The sequence below is a fragment of the Poecilia mexicana genome, unplaced genomic scaffold (genome assembly GCF_051168715.1).
Source record: "Poecilia mexicana isolate PSO_F unplaced genomic scaffold, ASM5116871v1 scaffold_22, whole genome shotgun sequence".
Classification (NCBI taxonomy): Eukaryota; Metazoa; Chordata; class Actinopteri; order Cyprinodontiformes; family Poeciliidae; genus Poecilia; species Poecilia mexicana.
This window is the reverse complement of record NW_028263391.1, coordinates 9,406,166-9,428,100: the sequence shown is the minus strand read 5'-3', so window position 1 is coordinate 9,428,100 and position 21,935 is coordinate 9,406,166. Positions and strand designations below refer to the sequence as shown.

The 21,935-nt window shown below is 39.7% G+C and overlaps 1 protein-coding gene across 2 annotated transcripts in view; it reads left to right on the top strand.

The window, feature by feature from the left end:
* gna11b (guanine nucleotide binding protein (G protein), alpha 11b (Gq class)) overlaps positions 1-21,935 on the top strand; it is a 35,851-nt gene that overhangs the window by 7,578 nt on the left and 6,338 nt on the right. Inside the window, exons 2-7 of one of the 2 annotated variants that reach the window (XM_014995503.2) lie at positions 10,444-10,628; positions 12,882-13,036; positions 15,514-15,642; positions 18,236-18,364; positions 20,924-21,053; positions 21,233-21,386. In XM_014995503.2, coding sequence (XP_014850989.1) covers positions 10,444-10,628; positions 12,882-13,036; positions 15,514-15,642; positions 18,236-18,364; positions 20,924-21,053; positions 21,233-21,386 — 882 coding nt within the window. The remainder of the gene's footprint in view (positions 1-10,443; positions 10,629-12,881; positions 13,037-15,513; positions 15,643-18,235; positions 18,365-20,923; positions 21,054-21,232; positions 21,387-21,935) is intronic. The other variant, XM_014995502.2, reaches the window with a different exon arrangement.

The window sequence follows — 21,935 nt, the reverse complement described above, 5'->3', positions numbered from 1 at the left end:
AAACACATCTGCTGCTCAGACTTTAAGATGTCACTGACTCCTATTATCCCCCTCTGGCATTATTCAACCCTCAGTGAGTCGCCTTCTGCACGGACAGGACAGGACAATGTCTGTTTCCAAGTGTTTAACCACATGTGCCGCACTGAGACGATGTTTATAGTTCTTCAGAGCTGCGAAGCTGCTCTGAAGACTACTTCGGTTGTCAGCGCCCACCCTTCAAGACGCTGCCCTGACCGCCGGATCGATTGGGTTTCGGCGTCTTGCCCAAGGGAAATGAGACCGGTGACCCCTTCCGCTTTAGACTTGCTGTACCGAGCCACAGAGCCGCCGTCAGGTGTGCTCGACTGTACTGGAGTTGAACATTGATAACAATCGCCTTCTTGGGTAAATCTTGAGGTTTTCTGTGTTTACACTGCTCAGCAAATTCAGCACATGTGCAGGAGATACAGTTTGTTGTTCATTTCAGCTGATCTTGCAAGAATGTTCCCCGACAGCTTAATCTAGTTAGGTATGCACAGTTTGTACATAATGTGTTACAGCTGACTGCAGTAGCACTTGCACAATAATTTAATTTATTAATGACTGGATAAAGCTAAAATTGTTAATAAGTACTTATTTGCTGATAATTCATATGCTATTACAAAATCGGTGGCCGTAAATGAATAAGTACTTCAGTTCTGGATACGCCTTGTTGACTTTAGTACATCAAAATGGAGGAGAGTCTATTTTGGACCTTATTTTGTAGGCTGAAACTGTTAATGGAGTTTTATTAACTTATTAAAGTGTTAAAAAAGGGTTTAATAAAATGATTAGTGATTACTAGACTCAGATAAGACAACATAACATTTTTTTATATAGGGAAACATTGGAAATGATTTGTATTTTTGAAACTAAAACAAAGGTTTCCTAAATATCAAACCTTTTTAAACTATCTGTTGTGTATTAAATACAGGTCTGACTTCAGAAGTAGTTCAGATTTTGACCCAATTAGAAATGCACAAATCAGAGATTAACAGCAGCTTCTAATTTCAGCAGGTTTTGTAAAACTTTTTAAAACAGTGTTTTACCGTTTTGAAACAAAGCAGAGAAATTACTAGTAGTTCTTTTGTAAATTAGAGACAATTTCTAATTTCAGAAATCCATGTAATTTACCTACAGCGCTGCAATGCAGACCCGCACCGCTTCTTTGCATGTAATTTAACACTTTAACATTTAAGAATTATTTCTACAACTCGGCAAACAAAATAGCTGCTTCATATTATTATGAAAATTATAAGTCAAATCTATCAAGTTTTATCATTAAACATGATGGTAAACTAAAAATAGCAACTTAACTAATTGAGGTGAAACATTCAATTTATGATCCCACTTAATAAAAAGAGCTTTTATTTTGATGAGCAGGAAGTATCCGTGTGGTGATTCAGTCGTCTTAACAACAGGAAAATAATTTGTCTGAATTATGTTTTGTTAATATTATTCTGAAATCGCATGGAGTCATTTAATAGTGTTTATTGTGGGCAGTATTGATGACGTCAGTAGTGTGTAGCTCACTAGCTTGATTCCCCTCCATTTAACTTAAGATAATAAGATTGTTTAAAAGACTGGAGTCCAAGTCAAGTCGAAAGTTTCTTTTTCTCTTCTTTCTGTAACTTAAAGGTGAATTAAGTCCCAATCTCAGTGACAAAATTATTTTCCTCTATAATCATTTTAGCTTGGTTTACTTATTAGCGAGTAAACCAAGCTTCACAAGTTGCGAACACTGACCTAGTTTTCAAATGCCTAAAGTTGTGTCTAGTTGTGGTGCATTTACTGATCAGAAAAAGATCTGATTTTTGAGTTTCCATCTGGCTAACCAGTCGAACTGAAAATCGTCCGATTCTAGTAACCAGCAGGTTTTGTCAAGTTGGACGTTTACGAAATGTGAGGAATGGAGTTTGCTACCAAGTCGTGGAATCGACACAAACAAAAAGCTTGATCCACTTCAGTCTTTCCATTTTTCTTATTTTACACAACCAGTAAGTACTCAAAAAATTTAAGTTGCGCATTGCTAACTTTTACCTCGGGGCACAAGACTGAAAATCCTTTGACATACTTTCGTCTCTAAAGGTTAAAATATTTTTTTCAGAGCTGACGGATTCCTTATGTATTTTCTAAGCTAACACCACCATTGTAGCCGCGTATATTGAGATATCATCTCTGTCTCGAGTAAAGCAGTGCCCGCAGTCTGGCTGCTTGTCACGGAGTGCCATATCAGGCCATACTGACAAAATCCCGCTCCACAGAGCAGTAATTTGCCTCTACTTGGTCAAAACACAGCGAGCCAGAAACTGCGGCCTTTGCTGCCTTGGGTAGATGGACTGCTGGAGATGTCAGGAAGGTGAGATGCTTGGGCAAAAACCTTTTGAGGTTAGGCTTCTCGTAAAGCTCCATTAGTGAGTCGATGTTGGCTGCAGCGTATTACATTTAAACATGGATGCTGCTAGAAAGGGATGTTTTGTGATCAAAGGCTTAAAAGTGTGCCGCATTGCTCAAACATTGACTCAGATGACATATTTTAATGCTCTGTTTTTATTGTTGCATGTGATCCTCGTTGTTACCTTGGTTAAAATGTGTTTCAGTCTGGTTGAACCAGGAAGAGGATCAGATTGTAGGCTGACTTTGTTTTTTCTGAACTCGCTACTCTTGCCAAGTGGTCTTATTTTGATCATATATGGCAAAGGGGGGATGTTCTAACTCTTCTGCTCTGTGTGTGTGTGTGTGTGTGTGTGTGTGTGTGTGTGTGTGTGTGTGTGTGTGTGTGTGTGTGTGTGTGTGTGTGTGTGTGTGTGTGTGTGTGTGTGTGTGTGTGTGTGTGTGTGTAGAGCTGCTAATGCCAGTAGATCTGGAGCCCTGCACATGGTTGGGTATTGCAGAGCTCTTTACATGGTCAGAACTAGCTCTATGCTATAGAGAGATAATTGGCATAAGTGGGTGAATAAATGTGTCTGTAAAGATCCTGAAAGTGTTTTCAAAGTAAGCTCACCAACTGATTGTGTCATTCTCCTATTAAGAAGTGATTTTGGTGTTTAATTTTTGACTGGAAGTGATATTTATGTTTTGGACCAGGCTATCCAGAGTCCCAACTTGGATCTGACAGAATCTGTAGAGTTGGCTAAAGATAAGAAAAATGGAAAAATGCATAAAGCTGCTCTGTTAGAAAACTGGTTTAACTGGTTTAAAGCCAAAGATTTTTCCATTGGTTATGAACAGGCTATACATTTATTGCAACATTGCAGTTTCTTTTAATAATCTGGGGGGGAAATGGGTATTTTTAAAAATTGATTCTACCTTTACATAGTTTTTTTTTTATTTAGAAGGATGTCTGTCTCATTTTTTAAATCAAAACTAAACTTCTTGTCACTTTAATCTTCAACCAAGTGCAGCAGCAGCCATTTTTTGTTTTCCCAATTAAAAAAAATAAATCATTACTTTAATGAAAAGGCGTAAAAAAGCATCATGGCCTTTACAACACTGACTGTGCATAGTGGAATATTGCTGCACTGGAAGTCCACAAATCTAAATCTAAGTTTGTTGAATTTAGTTGCATCTTTTGCTGTGAACATTGAACTTTTTTTCACATATTGTGTTTGTTGAGTTGTTAGCTCAACTTGTTCTAATTAGTGATAGAAAATAAATAGACCTACTGAAGTTTAGAGTCAAATGAGAAAAATATCTGTTTATTTTTTATGTAAATGTTCATTTTTGATGCATCCATCTTCCAATTACCTCTGACCAGCTTTCTGGTATTATGTTACCACAGCATGATACTGCCAATACCATCTTCCACTGTGGAAAAAAATGTTTAACACCAATTTTCTTGTGGAAAACTTCACATGGGACTATTGGCTTTCTTTCAGCAATAGCTTTCCTCTTGCCAAAATTCCTAAAGAATGGATCTGTGGAGTTTGAATGTAAAAGTTGAGATTTTGCCATCTAAGCAGTGACTTTTGGCAAAACTCAGGATATTGACCTTTGTGGGGTTTTTTTGTTTTTTTTTAAATCTTCTCCACAACTTTTCCCCTGACGTGTCTGTCGGGTTCGATGTTCTTCATGATGTTGATCGTTTGCTAACGTTCTCTAGTTAACCTCTCAGGTCTTCACAGATCAGCTAATAATCGGTGCTTGTAATGCGACTAAATTTGGAAAAGTTAATGGGTGTGAATACTTTTCCAAGACGACATATTTGTATGCCTGACTGTGTATGGGTTTGTTTTTCTGTTGCTTTTTGCTTTGTGGTTTGAAAAGCATCTACAGGCGCATGAGAGGATCAAATTTGGCATGCTAACGCTGGAGTTGAATTTCACCTCTCTCTCTGTCGTTCAGTGGCTTCTTGCAAAGTTTATCGCTTCCCATCACAACTTAGAAATATTAGTCAGGTTTGCACAAGCAGACATGTTCGTCCAGGTATGCTCCAATCAGGTGACATGCAGATTCATCTTTTTTCTGGTTTTGCTCTAGGGACGGGCGATATGGACTTAGAGTAGTCACGATACATTCTGGTGCTATTGTGATAATGGTAAAAGTGACGAAAAGAACTATTTATTACTCCCTTTTTAGGTATCTGTATCATACCCCACAAACACAAATGCTGCTTTTGAAAAACCCGTTTATGACGCACTTCTTTATGCGACACCAGTCACACCAACTGCATTTAATATTTTAAATTTTATTGATGTCTGTTGTTACTTTTGTTGAACAAGCAGTGAAGAAAATAGTAAAGCTAACAATCACATCAAAAAAGGACAGTTTTGGAGGTTTCCTCAACTTTATTGATAGGAATTTAAAATCGAAATAAGATCATGACAAGAAATTTATCCCAATAAACGATACGGTAAATGCCCACCCCTATTTTGAACCCCAAGTTTGCTTTTCCTTTTAATAATTTGAGCAATTCATGCCCCTAACGAGGTACGCAGGTAAAACACACCGCTGCTGCGCCCTCTGAATCCTGGTTTTGCTCACCCACTCCCACTTGACTAGAACGACACTCGCTCGCTCGACAGACAAGACGATCCTGAGGTGATTCAATCCAAGTGTGTTAGCTTGCGATGCGTGTGTTTGTGTGTGGCACAAGCTCCAGCATGCATCTTCGATTTACAGTTCCGACACCCACCCACCCACACACACGCACGCACGCGCGCGTGCAGGCCTCTCAGCAGCTGCAGAGCCGTCCGCACAAAGCAGCACATCCAGACTCTGACGACAAGTGGCGACGGTTCTTTTTCTGCGTCTCTACGTGTGCAGGTTTGTTGTTTTTGGTGCGGCCTGGGATGGCCTGGGTCATGACTGAGGAGAAGTGGGCCATCGCAGCGGAGGTAACATCCATGCCTTGAGGTTGACCTCAGAGCCTGTGTGTGGTACATTTAGCCAGGCAGGTGGTGTCTTGTGGGGCTTCAGGCCGTCTTGGCTCAGACTCCTCTCTTTGTGTGCCGTAAAGAGGCCACTTTCCTCAATGGCGTAAAGATCGGGACCCACGCTGCGTTTTGGTCAGCCCTCTTCTTCCTCTGACTCGCATGGTGATTTTTCCAGGGTGCTGACAGAAATGCCAACACGTGCTCAAGCCCAGTTTCGAGGTTTGGTAGCACTTTCACCTCGATGCCGTGTCGATGCAAATCCGTTTGCCTCGCTGAGATTGAATTGTCATGTGTCCTGCTGAGTGGACAGTTCATAACCTGCGATAAGCCACCACTGCTGAATGTGGGGTATTATATCTGTGTGTGTATTTGCATGCGGGTTTCCCATGATAATCTTTGGTGCATAGAGAGAGTTGGCAGGTATTGCAGGCAGGCGCCAGGTAAGCAGCGGGGAAGAGTTGTAAGGGTGTAATGAGGTCGCGTGATGTTAACTCTCATCTATGAAATCTGTCTTATGTGGGATTATCCAGTTGCTGTGCCATATGAGAGAACTGTGTAATTATAGTTCCATTCTTAAAACTACTAACTTATTGGAGTAGTATAGTAGTCACTTTGCATTAAAATGAAATGGTTAAAATCAGTCGCAGTTGATCCCTGCCTATATTTTTCTTTAGACATGACTTCAAATTTACAGAAAAGTAAATTTTTCTTTTCTCTTTTTTGCTTTGTGGGCTTGTAGAGCATCTTCTGGTAGAGAACGCAACCCATATACGGAGGCCATCATAGAAGCAGTTCTAGTCCTGGCCCGATGACCTTTGACTTCTTGTCTGACAACTGTCAAATAAAGGCCACTAGAGCCTATTTATAAGAAAAGAAAAATAAATAAAATACCTAAAAGACTGCAGATTGACTACAGTGCAACTTTGGGCGACTGGTGGTTGTTAGGCAGCCAATCAAGAATCTCTCTTATTAAACTGGTTCTGTGTTAGATGGACCTGTGTTGCTGGCTAATTGTTGAAATGATTTGACAATCCTTTCCGACCTCGAACAGGAAAAATTTAGCCTGATTTGGTATTGACATTCACATTTTTCCTCTTCATTAAAAAAAAAGTAATTTGGCTGCTATTGCTGCCGTTGAGAACAAGAAAGTCATGGTGTGAAAACCGAAGAAGCTGTAACCAATTAAATCACAATTTTTAGAAAACTTTTTCAGGCTTAGAAATGATTATTTTTTAATTAAAGTTACAAAAACTCCCCCCCCCCCCGCACACACACACAATATTTAAATGGAGCATCAAAAGTAAATCTAAAGCATAAAATTACCATTCTGTCTTTTTTGAAAGGCCTATCAGTAAAAATTACCTCTTTTTTTTTTTTTTTTTTTTTTAAATGTGGAGTTGCATTAACCACCAAGGTTGTCATATAATGTTTATGCAATTTTTTTAATCGATGGCCACGCAAAGCATTCAGCAACCTACCTCTGGTTGATGCAGCCAGAAAAGCCTCTCATTAGATGGACTTTAAATCTTAGGAATGGTACGATGAAAACATTTAGTGGGTTAACTGATCTGTATTCCTTGGTACCAGAATCTGCCTCGGGCCTAAACATCACGCCCGTAGTATCTGAGGTGTGTGTGTGTGAGGGAGGTAAAAAAAGTTTCTCCAGACATCAACTCATCTAAAACCGCCGTATTTAATACCACTGTGCGAGTTCTACTGGGTATTACTCAAAAATGACACCCGTAGTTATGTAAAGACTTATGAAAACCAGGGGTCCAGAACCTGCTCCATCATGGATTACTGTAATGCAGTTCTTCTTTGACCAACTCCTTGACATTTGGGTACTTGTAGCGAATGATAATGGAAACTTTTACTTTCGTCCAGGTCTGTGTGATTCAGGAAACGCTGTAGCTCCACAAAAGACTGGTGTTGGTGTGTGGGCTGTGCTATGTACCTTGCACTGTTGCATTGGGACATAATCTCAGCTCTCTCTCCTTTTTTTTTTTTTCCTCTCTTCCCTCACACTCCTGGCTGCTCGGAACAGAAGGCGTTATCAAGCCAAAGTAGTGTTTGAGCTATTAAAAGGTGACCTCCTTTTTCTGGGTCATTACCAAAAAAGAATGGATTGATTCTAGTTATGAATATCCAAAATTCTTGACGGAGAGGGATGAGAATGGAGAGGCATATTTCTTGCCTCGGGGAGGCTAGGAGGGGTTGAGATGAAATGGAGCAGGAGGTTGTTGGGGGGTGGGGGGTGGTGGTGTGGATTTGTAAGGGCAGCGAGTTGGTAAGGGCGTGGAAGTGATTGCGGCTGGCGCGGCGTGGGGAGGAAACCGGGAAGACAGAGGCGCGCAGTGTGCTCTCTGGTCAAAGGGGGACACGGCGGTTACGAGTACGCCGCGGAGGGAGATCTTGTGACGGGGTCACGAGAAATAAATCAGACTGTAAGTTGAGGAGTGATCTTGTTGCTCGTCTGCAGAAGCAGGATGCAGCCAGTGCCGCACTCTGTATTTGACTTTTTTTTTTCTTCTTTTTTTTCTTCTCCATGTTTGGTTTGCAGTACTAATTAATGTCAGTGGTTAGCCTTTACTGCCGTGAAGTAATTGGAGAAGTGATTGTTGGAGAAGGAGGAGGAGGAGGAGTCACTTGCTGCTACAGAGAGGGACTCGAAGGCCCAACTTTGAGTTGGAGGAGATAGAAAGTACGTATTCTTGCGTGGACATGGATACCGCTGACCTCGGTGCCGCCCCTCTCCTGCCCTCCCCTCCTCTTAACGTCTCATTGGATTGTAACTCGGGCCCATTCTTCTTCTTCTTGTTCTCTGTGGTGCACCAGAAGATGAAGAGCACAGAGCGAGCCTGAGGGGCTCTCGGTTATATTTGCTGTCTGCAACGAAAGAGAGGAGAGAGTAGGGGCGGATGGGAGGGGTTTAAAAAAAGAAGCAAAAAAAAGCAGGAACGAAAAAGCGAGGAAGACAGAGGAGGGGTTGCTATAGTAACAGAAATATGGCTGCTCTTCAAAAACCTTGAATGTAGGTGGTGGTGAGGTGTGTGTGTGCGTGCGTGTGTGTGTTTTTCCCCCAACCTTGTCTTCTCTCAGTTTTGCAGATATTATGGAAGTGCTGGAACCTTTCTGATCTCAGTAAGGACTGAAATGCCATTAGCTTGACTTTTTTTCTTCTTCATTATTTGTATTATTTAAATGGCCCCCGGGTGGCGTTTCCAGGCAGAATGTAGAGTATGGGGGCTGTTAAATCTTGAACAGCTTAAACTCATTTTTCTAGGAAAAAAAGCAAATCTCCACTCGTTTGGTTTACAACTAGATATGGTCGATAAGAATGCAGATTTTAGGAGAGATTATTCAAGAAATGCAACCTCTGCTGTCACCTTTTTAGGCAGCGGTAGCTCAGTGTTGGATCCAGGAAATGAGGCTAGCTGTCTTAATTATCATAATCCAGTTAGCTCTCTGTTTCCACTCATGCCTTCTTCCTAGAAGTATTTTTTAATTTGGTCACTTACCAAACTGTAGGGCTACTTCCTGACATCAGACAAGGGTGCTTTGACATATTTGTCATCATGACCGGATTAATCAACTTGGCATTTAACAGAAGGAATTTCCTAAAAACTAAATCCGACTAAGGTTGGACATTTTAAAGAAGACTCTATTTGTTGCTGCCCATTTGTGCCGTTCACTGAGTATCTTTTTGGTACAAGTGAACAGAATAGCAACAAATAGTTTTATTGCTGCCGTAATAACATCATATGTATATATTTACTGTTATTGTTTGATACAAAGATAAAATATAGATTAAGCTGTTGGCTAGCTTAAACACATGCTGCTAGTTGCTCAATGAAAATAAAGTGACCAATAATGACCCACACCATGATGCTGCCACCACCATATTCTCTTTCACTTGTTTTTTTTTTTTAACACCCTGAAGTATTTACAGTTGAATTTTTTTCTCTCACACAAGCAAATAAAGATGAATTTCCTTCTTTCAGCGACCAGGACGGGAAGCTTTGCGCTATTTTATGCCAACAGCCGGAGATCTCCGGCACTGCTTCTGGTATCTCTTTGAAAGGATTTTGAACTGTAGATATCATCTGATGGAATATTTTAGTGGTTTTGAAACTGTAACTTATTAAAAAACTCTGTTGGACCTTGCCACTGGTAGCTGGCCCACGCCTTCCTTCGTGCAACAGATTGCGGCAATAGCAGCTCCTCTACAAAACGTTTGATGTTCTAATAACGTCATGTCTGCAGTGCTGAAGTAGATAAATATATTTTATGTCCCAGTGAGAAAATGACAGTTGTATAGCTGAGATCAAAATTATTCACATTTCTGAATATCTCATAGGTTAAAAGTCATTCTTAAATAAAATATGTGTTCCGATGAACCTTGTTTGTCAAATTAAGATGAAAATAATCATGCATTAAACACACACTTTTTTAATTGGACTACAGTCGTATTCTAATATTGTTTTTATTAGACACAAGTTGACAACCGATTTAATCAATAGAAATAAAAAGCCTGCAAACATCAGTCCGTGTGTGAATAACTGAAATCAACTTTTCAACAATTTTCTAATTGATTGAATGGGTCTGTGTGAGAATCTGGCATGTCTAGAGCATGAAGACATTACATTTCCCTCTGGTCTCTTCACACTTTATGAGAAACTGAACTACTTGGCCAGGGTGACGGAAGAAATGCTGGGGAAAAAAAGACTTTAAATTTCTGACCCATCAAACAATAGATGTTGGAAATTTGATCCAAATCAAACAGAACCTTTCTTTTTTTAAACTGGTGAGTGCAGATTATGTGGAGAGTTGATGTTTTAATATAGATTATCTCAACTGCTCTTTAGTGTCCATTAAACAAAATATTTTAACAATTGACTCTTTAATTGTGTAAATTGACTGGAATTCTGAAATAATTGGTTGTTTCTAGAGAAACCAGTTCACTTCCGGTCTCTGCTTTCATTCCTGGCCCTTTTTATGCCTCCCTTGTAACTTTGCTTTTTGTCTTTGTTTTGTTGCCTGTTGTGTTCAGGTACGGGAGAAAGTGGCAAGAGCACCTTCATCAAGCAGATGAGGATCATCCACGGAGCCGGCTACTCGGATGAAGACAAGCGGGGCTTCATCCGGCTTGTTTACCAAAACATCTTCACCTCCATGCAGGCCATGATCCGCGCCACCGAGAACCTCAAGATCCCGTACAAATATGAACAGAACCGGGTAAATGCTGGCCCGCAGGAAACGACGGGAAAATCTCAATGTTTGGTTATTTCCTTTAATTACTTTCATGTTTAAGAAAAAATGTATTGTCTGCCATCTTAAAGACGGCATTCTACTGCTTGAAAAATGGATGCAAAAAGTCTGTTTTGATTTTGTACATTGAGGAAAGAAGAGTAGCTTTTTTTCAAATATATTTTATTTCTTTAGGGTAGTGCAAAGAACTGCCTGATTTTTTTTTTGTTTGTTTCCACTGGATAAGGGAAATCTAAATAATTTGGTCTTTAATACTATAGAAAAACGTATTTTTGTTTTTATGGCTTGCTTTTATCTTGGTTTGAATATGTGTGCATTACATCAATTTTGCCATTACGGGACAATAAAGGATATTTTTTATTGTATTTTTTATTATAAATATTAATGAAATAGAATAAATAGGATTTATTCAATATGTTTTATTTATAGAATTAAATAGGATCTGCATCCCATTTTATTCTATAAGTAAAACATATTTAATTTTATTTACAGAATAAAATATTCTATGGATTTATGTTTTTTTTTTGTTTGTTTTTTTTTGTTTTTTTAATGGATAAGAATAAGAAATGTAATAGAAATTTCTTTGTTCTTTTGATATTGTCAAGGAACTTGACTTGCGGTCCTGGGAGGTAGAGCCTGTCATCATGGAAGAATAATATAAGATAATTTAGATTACTATTTTCATTCTGTGCATCAAGTATTTAGCAGCAGCTAGCTGAGCCTAACCTTGGATTGCGCAACCTCTCGCTAACTGGATGAGAGCCTCTTCCTCCTGTCTATACGTCGCCAATAAAATGGTTAAAAAAACTTTTAATATATAAAATAATTTCCCATCATTTAGTTTATCTGTATAATGTACGGTGTTGTCACCAACTGTGTACCCTGTTTCGTGTGCTGAGGAGCGATCAGAAACGGAAGAGAACACTCGAGGTGAGGCAGGCAGTTCTTCTGCCTCATGGCAGGGGGCGCTCATCATCCCAGACATTCTGACTCCGCGTCTGCAGAGTAAGAAACAGCGTGCTAGTGATGCAGTACATCAGTGAAGCTACACGCAATGAGTACGTGATGCAGAGAGAGAGAAAATGTGGTTTTGAGTTGTACTTCAACGGGTTTTCCCGTTGCTATATATATATAAAAATTTACTTTTTATTATTTAAAACCCTTACAAAATGTCCTCACAGCGACAGACCTTTTATTTAAAACTCAATCAACTAGCATTTTTTTTCTGAATGCAATCTGCGTGGGTAGACGGCGTGTTTTAGGTCTTACCTTGAACCAACTTCTGGCACCGAAAGTTATGCTAAAATCTGTCTGGCGAAAATATATTTGGAGGACATAGACCTGGTGGGTGGTTAGATTTTTCCTGCTTGGTCCAGGCAGACAGTGAGGAAGGCTTTATCAGCAGTTCCTACGCAGTCTTGAAATGTGTGGAATTGGATTTTGTCATTTTTCATGTCTGCATTATTAAAAGAAAAAAAAACTGAGCATATAGAAAAGTAAAATTTTTGAGACTTCATTTCCATTTTTAGTATTTCAAGATGCATATCTAATTTTTACCAATTTATTTTATGCGCTCTTAAAAAAAACTTTGCAAGCTTTCTTTGTTTCTTTTCTTTTCTTTTTTGGTTTTGAAACCCCAGTCCTTGTATTGGATGTAAAAGGGTCCCAAGTTTTATGTATTTTAAATGATACAAGTGTGTTTAGATGTCACAAAAAGGTGAAGTAGCCCTATAAGAGTTCAAAGTCAACCATTTGCGGACAAAAAACAGAATACTTGTCCTCAAGTGTCCATTGCGTCAAAAAACTGAATAATTTGTGTCTCTAAACCGGAAAGATATGGGACTTTTAAATGAAAAATGTGTAGGAGCAATGTTTCATTTATCAAAACTTCAGTTCAAATTTATTAAAATAGTTTTGTCAGACTTTTTTATTTACTCTGTTGATGGGTGCGGGTGCCGTCCCCCTCTGGTTAAAAGGTGTGCGGGTTTTAATGTTTTTATCTATATTTTTTATTTATTTATTTAACTTTTATTATTTATTTATTTTATCTTTCTCTTTCTTACTGTTTATTCAATGTTACATGACTCTGTGTTTTTAATTATGTAAAGCACTTTGAAATGCCTTGCTGTGCTATACAAATGTGCTATACAAATAAAATTTGATTGATTTCTTAATGTCCTCTTTTAATCCCAGTCTCTTTGTTCTCACATGTCTTTCCAGGCCAACGCCATGCTTGTGAAGGAAGTGGATATTGAGAAGATCAATGGGTTTGATCAGCACTATGTCGTAGCTATTAAAAGCCTGTGGGCTGATCCAGGAATCCAGGAGGCCTACGACCGTCGCAGAGAGTACCAGCTCTCCGATTCCACTAAATAGTACGTGTGCTCATCTTTCTGTGTGAATGTGCATTGATCCTTTAAAATTCAGTCACTTTAAGTGCAGTGTTGTGATTGTGTTCATCTCGTTCACCAGTGATATTGTGGAAGCTTCAGTGTTGGTCTTTCTTGACAGCGACACATTTTGTCCCAACAGGAGCTGAAAATTGTAAAACTGTGTAGGATTTTACATGCAGAGCTAGAAGTGCTTACAATGAGCCAGGCCAACGCTAGCATGGTTGGTTTGGACTTCTTCATAATGCAGTTTGTAAATTATTGCAGTAAAGTTTTTTACTTGTGTATGGAGAAAATTCATAGAAAACGTTGTTGGCACATAATTTCTGCTGTGAATCTTATCAGATTGAATGACGGCTGTTTTGGCTGCTTTCTGTGCAACAGCTGACATATTGGCTCATAAAAGGTTGTGATTAAGGGGAGAAAAAATGCTTTGTGTGATATTGGATTTGAATTACTTAAGTTTTATAATCTTGCATTCTTAAAAACTCAAAGTTAGTCCTAAAAACATTATTTGGGGTTTGAAGAAAACTAAAAATCTTTTCCAAATTTAAAACGGCAATAATTAAAGAAAGTCAGCCAGCTAGCAGCTTAAGGAGACCACCTGTGCCTCTTATAGTGGAGCCTTTTATACCCAATAGCAGAAACCCAATATTTACTTTAGAGTTATTTACTTTAGAGAATACCTCCCAAGTAGACTAAATCTGCCTAGTAACCAAACCCAAGAATAATTTTTTATTTTATTTTATTTCCCCCAAATTTAAAATGCTTGTAAGGCACAGAGCCTGGACAGAAAACTCTGAATCAAGATCATTGGTTCTCCTTAGTATACTAATCCACATTCTTCTGGTTATTTTACTCAGTTTTACTGAATAATTAGAGATGAATGTGTGTATATATTAGGCCTGTCGCGATAAACGATAAATCAATTAATCGCACCATAAATTAAACCTATCGACCTCATTTTAATTATCGGCTTTATCGTCTCTTCCTGCCTTTTATTCTTTCTGTTGCTGACACTGAATGGAAAAAAAGCTCAACTCCGGTGCTCTCCACTGACCCTCCCTTCCTCATTTCCTTAGTGTAATGTCCAGCTCACACTACACGAGTTGTCGGCTTTTCAAAACCTGAGAGACACATTAGCCGACAGAAATCCTGGGTATAACGGTTCGATCGGGTTCGTCGTGCCGTGTGGTGTCCAGCAACATGGGCACAAAATAATGGCTACAAGTCCAAGTACAAGTTAATTCATTTTAAAACCAGGCATTGGTCAATGCTTTACTAGAATCTACTTGTGATGCATGTGGCTAGAGTCAGCGTAAAGTCCCGACTGAATGAAAATCGTTATAATCTATTTATGTCACGTTAACGAAGAGCAGCTGAAAACTTACCGGGTTTATCAACTGTGGTAGCAATTTGGCTCCGACTCCTCCGTTTGTCATTTCTATATTCTTTGCACGGATTTTGGGTTGCACCATGTCAGCTGTTTGGGATTCCCCTCGTAATTTCCCCTCAGAAAGCAGGAGGAGAATCCGCGCTTTCTGATTGGCTACCTGTCACATTCAGCGTTAAGCTCCCAGTCGGGGAAAACCCCGATTTAGATCGGAGCGGCCACCACGATCTACCGTAACACACCACACACTGCAGGATGATCGGTTACGAAATCACCAGCGACCATCTTAGATCAGCCAACGATGTAAGATTGTCATATGGGGAAAATAGGGGCAAAAAGTCGTGTAGTGTGAACTACTGCATTAGGTAGTCGGATGTGCCCATCTTCTATATTTAAATCTAGTGATTACTGAAGGCCAATACAGTATATAGACTTCATAATCTGCACTCTTTTGGTTGAATGCAGTATTTATTTCCACTTTGGCTTTATGTTGTTTAGTTTTTATTCAAGTACGTTTTTTGTTAATGGAGACTGAGAATCCATTTTATTTTTGTTTGTTTTGTTTATTTAGTTTATCAGTTCCAGTGTTATGTGTTCTTTTGAAAATAAAGTGGATCTATCTATGGCAGGAGATTGCATGCATTATTACATAATTTCTATTAAATCGGTGTCAAAAGATCTTGAAATAATATTATCGTTTATCGCAATAATTTTTTAGACAATCGCTCAGCAAAATTTGTTATTGTGACAGGCCTATGTATGTTTATATGATTCTACATTTAAAGGTTTAAATTTCTGAACCGTACTACTAGGTGTACTGCAGTGTAAACTCACACTGTGTGTGACCCCAGGGTGCACAACCAGGGGGAATTGAGTCACTTTATAATGCCCCCTGGTTGTGGTTTAGCTGTATTACATCTGATTTCATGTTCAGGCTGGTTCCCTTGTGTTTGCATCTTAAATTTTTTTTTTTTTCTCTCTCTCTGTGTGTGTGTGAGAAAGTATATGAGTCAGTCATCATATCTGTCTTCATTTCACAGTTATCCACACTGTTCATGTATATCTCCAGTTATCTTAGCGATATAGACCGTGTGACTGCGGAGGGATACGTTCCCACCCAGCAGGATGTGCTGAGGGTCCGTGTTCCCACCACGGGTATAATAGAGTACCCCTTTGACCTGGAGAACGTCATCTTCAGGTACCCCCAAAAGCACCAGGACTGCAGCATCACCAGGGCTCGACAACATGAACCACTGATGGGGAATCAGAGTAGAGATGAGAAAGTTGAAAGAGTGGACATTTATTCTGCTCTCCCAATCAAAAACGAGAACGTTACAAGTATGCAGAGATGCACTGATCAGAGTTTTGTGGCGAATATCAAAACTGGAGATTTTCTACCTGCTAGTGTTGGTTAATTTTCCTTACATCATCAATTATGTCTATTAGGACCAGAAGTGACATCACTTCCTATAAGCCAGGAGTCGGTCTAAAGCTAGTGTTTTATTGCTACGACTGGCGAAACGATTAGTCGACACATTAAACCATCTTTCGTTTTGTGTATCGGCAGTTTGCGGGGCTAGCGTTACACAAACAGGAGTCTGTGTGTGTATATTTTAGGAAATTGGATTCTTACCTCAAGTGAATGATTTCCAAAAGGCTGCCAACGTTTCCAAATACATGACAGATGGCGGTGTGAACACTCAAAAGGATAAATGGAGCGACTTCACCGCGCTGTGTTCTGCTTTCTGCTGAAATTCTGAATGTCCTGAAAGTCTGGAAATCAGTGAATGTTGTCACCACTCAATTTGCATAATTAACAGTGTCCATGCAAATGTAATGCACCCTGTGGGAGAGGAATAATGTCATAGTCGAGATTAAGAGGGAAGATTAGATCATCATAAAAATGTTTACAACTACACCTTTTTTTTTTTCTGTAGAGCCTCGTGTTTATTTTACTTTTTTACAATCCATATCCTGCTCCTTTATCAAGTAGCCGACAAAAATGACCCAAAATACAATCTGGCAGTAGATTTCATTACGTGCTCTAGGGTCTGGTTTAATTTCAACCTTTGTAGCGTGCGCCTACAACAATGACCCAGCCAAGATCAGCTTTGAGTTTTATTTGCAGTCTGGATTCGGAGGGTAAGCCTCTCTTCTTCCGACTGCAGCTGGGAGGGACGGCTGACTAGTTACGGGGCAGTCTGTGATCACTTTTGGGTAGGGCAGGGACCCAAAGCAGCACCCACTGCTCTTTGACTCACTTCAAAACTGTTATTTTGTAAAAGCCGGATCTAGAAGTTGTTAGTTTAAATTTCTGCTAAATATTTGAGAAGGAAATTATTGTCAAGACTTTTTTTTCAACTTACTTGCCATATGTCAATTTGCGGTTGACAAGTTTTGATTTCACTTTTTACAGGCAGATGGGAACAAACGATCTTGTATGGCTAACTCAGAGTTTTCCTTCCTCAGTGAAGGCTTCAACACTGAAGAGTGTCAGTAGCTGCGTTTCCATTAGTTACATTATTTGTGTTTCTATTTAATAAGAAATGCAATTTAAAATCAAAGGTGTATAAGCTTGTACCCTTGATAAGCCGTTAAAAATTGTGGTAGTGATGGATGTAAACACTTTGGAGAGATTCATATTTCAGCCTGCTGCTCATCGTCAGCCATCAGAGGAGACGTTTACGTTTTATTCAGGCATTTATTTAACAACAAGGCCCTCATACTTGGGAGTGGCTACGCATTGCAAAGAGGCCAGTTCCTACAAATAAGTGTATACAAGCTGACGTGATCCAAATAAGTGCTTTTCTTGCGGTTTTGCGAATAGCACCGATTTTGATACTGTAGAAAAATAGCTTTATCGTAATGCAAAAACTTTTTCTTGAAAAACGTTGCCGTGTTTCCTCTAAACGTATTTATTTTCTTTACTCCAATTTGCACAATTTTGAGGTTAGCGGACTTTAAAATCAGCTAGTTGGTACCCAATGTGTTCAAAAACTCAGATTTGAGCGTCCCAACTTGCCGCTTTCCTCGGTGCATCTCTTCCTGCATGACCTTGCAACACAAATTCAAAATCTGTGAAGCGACTCCAGGTTATGGATTGGAACAAGCTAAGTTGTCTTATGGAAGTGGATGGTAGCTGATGCAGTTAATCTGATTGGTGATCAGTGGTTTGTGTTTAGAGTCGTGTTGGCCCGAGGCCAGACCTCGCTGCACTGAAGCGTGTAGGGAGCAGCCACAGAATCCCAGATAAAGACGGATTGGACAGGGATATCAAGGAAATCATGATGTGTGGAACTGAAGTGCAATTAAAAAAAAAAAAAAAAAACTCATAAATTGACATCAAAATGACACATTTCCTGTATGAATCTTGTCTCCATACATGCCCAGTCCCTCTTTATGTGGCCCAAATGCTGCTGCAGTCACTGACACCATCTCACCGTCTGAGCCAGAACCCATCAGTGACTTGACTCCAGATTTTGTTTTCACTTTAAAAAGCTGCTGCTGCTACTGAACTTTGGCCATATTCTTAGTTTCTGGAAAGAGTACTGCTGGAGGAGTGGCACAGACTAACACCCCTTTGTTTCTGTGATGTGGTCTTTTTTTTTTTTCCTGTGAAGCCTTTTCTACAGGACTGATCAGCGCTTTCCTGGAATTGTAGCGGTTTGCGATAATTGTCTGTCACGCTTTATGTAACTGTTTTCCTGTCGGTCTTTTTTTTTTTCCCTCCCTCTTTGTTTTTTTTTTTTTTTTTTCTTTCCTCCCCCGTTTCCTGATTGGCCTTCTCGTAGTTATCTTTCGGATCTGGATCGTATTGCCGATCCCAACTACCTTCCCACTCAGCAGGATGTACTCAGAGTGCGCATCCCCACTACAGGAATCATAGAGTACCCCTTCGACTTGCAAAGCATCATTTTCAGGTAGAAAGAGGCCCAACCTCAAGTGGGTTTTTTTTTTCTCCATCATGTCCATATAATCATTTGATTTTCTTTTCCCGTTGGGCCTTTAAAAACATCTTTCATCCATCTCCATTAATGAAAAAACACTTTGTCTATGTCCCACTCCTATCCCGTGCTTTTCTAACTGCTTCCATGCGATCATGAAAGTGAAGTCCTTGCTAATTTAGTGTCACCTGCTGCCACCAAGAAGAATCCTACAGTGCACATAAAACACAACAGAGAATGAACACAGAGTCCTACATTCTGCCGCCCGGTCTTTCTAAATGGGTCGCCTCCTCTTTCTCTCTCTCTCTCATTTTTTTTTTTTCCTCCTCCTTTCCTCCCCGGCCATCATAAGAAACGAGGTCGTCCTCTCTGCTGTGGAGGAATGTTATTTTGGGCAGCAGGTCCTGCAGGGCCTATATTGGCCCTGGGTCTCTGTGGACCACAGTGGACTGGGCCACCACCAGAGGGCGCCGATGCACCTGTGAATCAGGAGGAGCGCAGATTCACAAAGGGAAACGTTTAATTGCGATGCAGGCATTTTTTTTTCTGCATTAGCGTTTCCTGAAGGATCCGACAGGATCTTTATTTTGTTGTTTTTTTCTGTTTTTTTTACAAAGTAGGGCTTATTAAAATGAGCAGTGGGTGACACTGTCTAGGGGAGGCATTGGGAAACCTATAAAAAAAAACCTCATGTTTTCTGTGTGCATGGCAGTGATCAGCCATTCGCTTTCCTGCATGTTCTCGACATCAACTTTTCCTTCACACCTCTGGCTCCCTCTGTCTTTCACCAGACTATTAACTCTCCCTGTCCTCTGTCTGTCCTCCATCCTTCCCGTGTCCCACTTTTCGGCTCCTCATGCCACATCTTTTGCTCTCTCACTTTTCATTTCCATGCATGTTCTGAAACTTGACGATTGTCGTTGTGGGAAAAGTTGACAAACCTCGTCAGAAACCGAATCACCTTGATGCTCAAATTCCCAAGTACATATAAGATTTTCATATAAGATTTACCTCCAGTGTACGGATCTGAAGGATTGTCGCTCATTTTAAGAAACCAAAATAACACTATGAAACGTCGAGCTGTGTTTCAGTGATTAAGCTGCATTTTGATGAACTAAATAAGGATACGAAAGAGTTGGTATGCAATCCCCTGAAAAGTAGTAGCGTCCTTCCAGATTTATTTATTTTTTTGTCCTCTAAAAAGATTTTAGATCAAACATAACCTTAATAAATACACTTACCTCACAACAATAGAAATTACATCAATAAATGGCTAAAAAGAAACTTTAAGAACCAAAATGAAGGGCTTGGACTCACAGTTTAGATATTCATCTGACTGGTATTTTTCCGCAGCCGCATGAAATACTTATTGCCTGTGAGTCACGCAGACACACATGCACCAATATGCAAGTAATCTAAATGGTTGAAGGTCATGCAAGCACATGTTTAATAAAGTCAACACACTTAAGATGCCTGCGCTAGATATCTGCTTTGCAGAGCAGATCTGCCCTGCCAGATGTAGACAGACGGTTTGTTTGAAAGGTCAAAGGCAGAGCCTGTAAAAAAAATAAAAATAAATAAATACGTATTGCCAGTTACTGCAAACGTTTGATGTTAGTTGCTGCCACCAAGCCAGTCGTTGAGTCTAGAGGTCACTTGCTTTTTTCCCCAAGTTGCCACATTATTTGTACTTATTCATATTATTATACTTGTATGATATTGAAATGTGAAGCGTTTTGATTTCCCCGCGGACGGAGTAGTGCAGTTTTACCTCAAAGCAACACCGTGTTTTCACTCAGTGATCATTTGAAACACAGCTGTGAGATTAAATTTTTGTGAAATGAACGGCATTCCTTTAACGCAGACTGGAAATTGTTGGCGTATTTTCTCAGTTACATTCATACTTTTTGGGTGCAGATCTGTAAGGAAATCTGCATTACATTTAAGCACTGATTAGGGTAAGATTGTTTATATTTGATAACATTTTGTCAAGGTTTGGGATCCATCAGGTGCATTTGTCTACATCACTGTAAAGAGAATAAAAATGCGACGGAGTAAAAAATGTTTTTTTTTGTTTTGTTTTTTTTTTTTGGATGAGGCGTGCATTTTATTTAAGTTAAACGCTGAAAATACTGCCAAGAGAATATGAAGGGAAAACGAACCATTTTTGTCCCCATCTGATTTTATATTTATTATGGGGGAGAAAGAACATCAGCCAAACATCTAGAGAAAGTCAAAAGCAATTAATATGTCATTAAATGGAAAAGCCAAAATCAGTCGATCAATTACAGATACCCCAGGCCTCATTACGACTAGAAAGAACGATTGATCTGTCTATCTGTTGATTTGGTGTTTTTATATCCTGGCATAGCACCAAATGCACTGTGATGGATTCAAAACCGATTTCTTCTGATTTGCCTGAGCACTCTCAGCCTAAAGTCTTAAAAATAAACACGATTACATTTGAGCCCCACGAGGCTCCAATTGCGACAAATTTCTCTGACGTGTCCTCCCTCCTCATCATCTTGCCGTCAGGATGGTGGATGTCGGGGGTCAGAGGTCAGAGCGGAGGAAGTGGATTCACTGCTTTGAGAATGTCACCTCCATCATGTTTCTCGTGGCGCTGAGTGAGTACGACCAGGTCCTGGTGGAGTCCGACAACGAGGTGAGCGAGGAAGAATAAACTGGTTGCTTTTGTTAGCCTTTCTGAACTGAAACTGCAGATCAAACTTTGAATGCTTTTAAAGTCGTCATTGCTCGGCCGCGTGGAGTTTTCTGTTTATTTTTTCTCGTAAAAGTTGTGACGGTTTTGAGTCTTTTGATCCCTTTTTCTTTCCGTATCAGAACCGCATGGAGGAGAGCAAGGCTCTGTTCAGGACGATCATCACCTACCCGTGGTTTCAAAACTCTTCAGTCATCCTCTTCCTCAACAAGAAGGACCTACTAGAGGAGAAGATTTCTTATTCGCACTTGGTGGACTACTTCCCAGAATTTGACGGTGCGTTAATATTTCAGACCAAACTAACGACAAAAGTGTCATCCTGCGTGCAAGATTTAGACCGAACAACGGTTTTAACGACCTCGCAAATATGGAAAACCACCGTCAGTGAGATGGAAACGTTAATGCTTCGATGCTGATTTTTCTCAAATAAGTTTTTCCTGAAGTTCCCGGTATCCAAAATGATCCTCTGTGCCATTTCCAAGTCACAGTGAGCCAGTCGTACTGAACCTTTAAATCCTGTTAGGTTTCGATTTATAAAATGCCACAGATTATGTGTTAAATGAGTCTTGGTGCAATTTGGAGGCGTGTGCTATTCACCAAAGCCTTCAGTAATAAGGGGCCTTTTTTTAATGCAGATTTTGCATTGAAAAGCTTTTAATTGTGAGCAGTAAAGCTTTACAAACACATTTCTATAAATTGTTCAGTGCTCTAACAAACCTGTGTGGGTTTTCTACAAATTGGCAAAGATCTAACCTGAACTTGACTCCTTCCATCCAACTGTGATCAGTTTCTTTCTCCCTCCTGCAGAAAAGCTTCCCCTCAGTA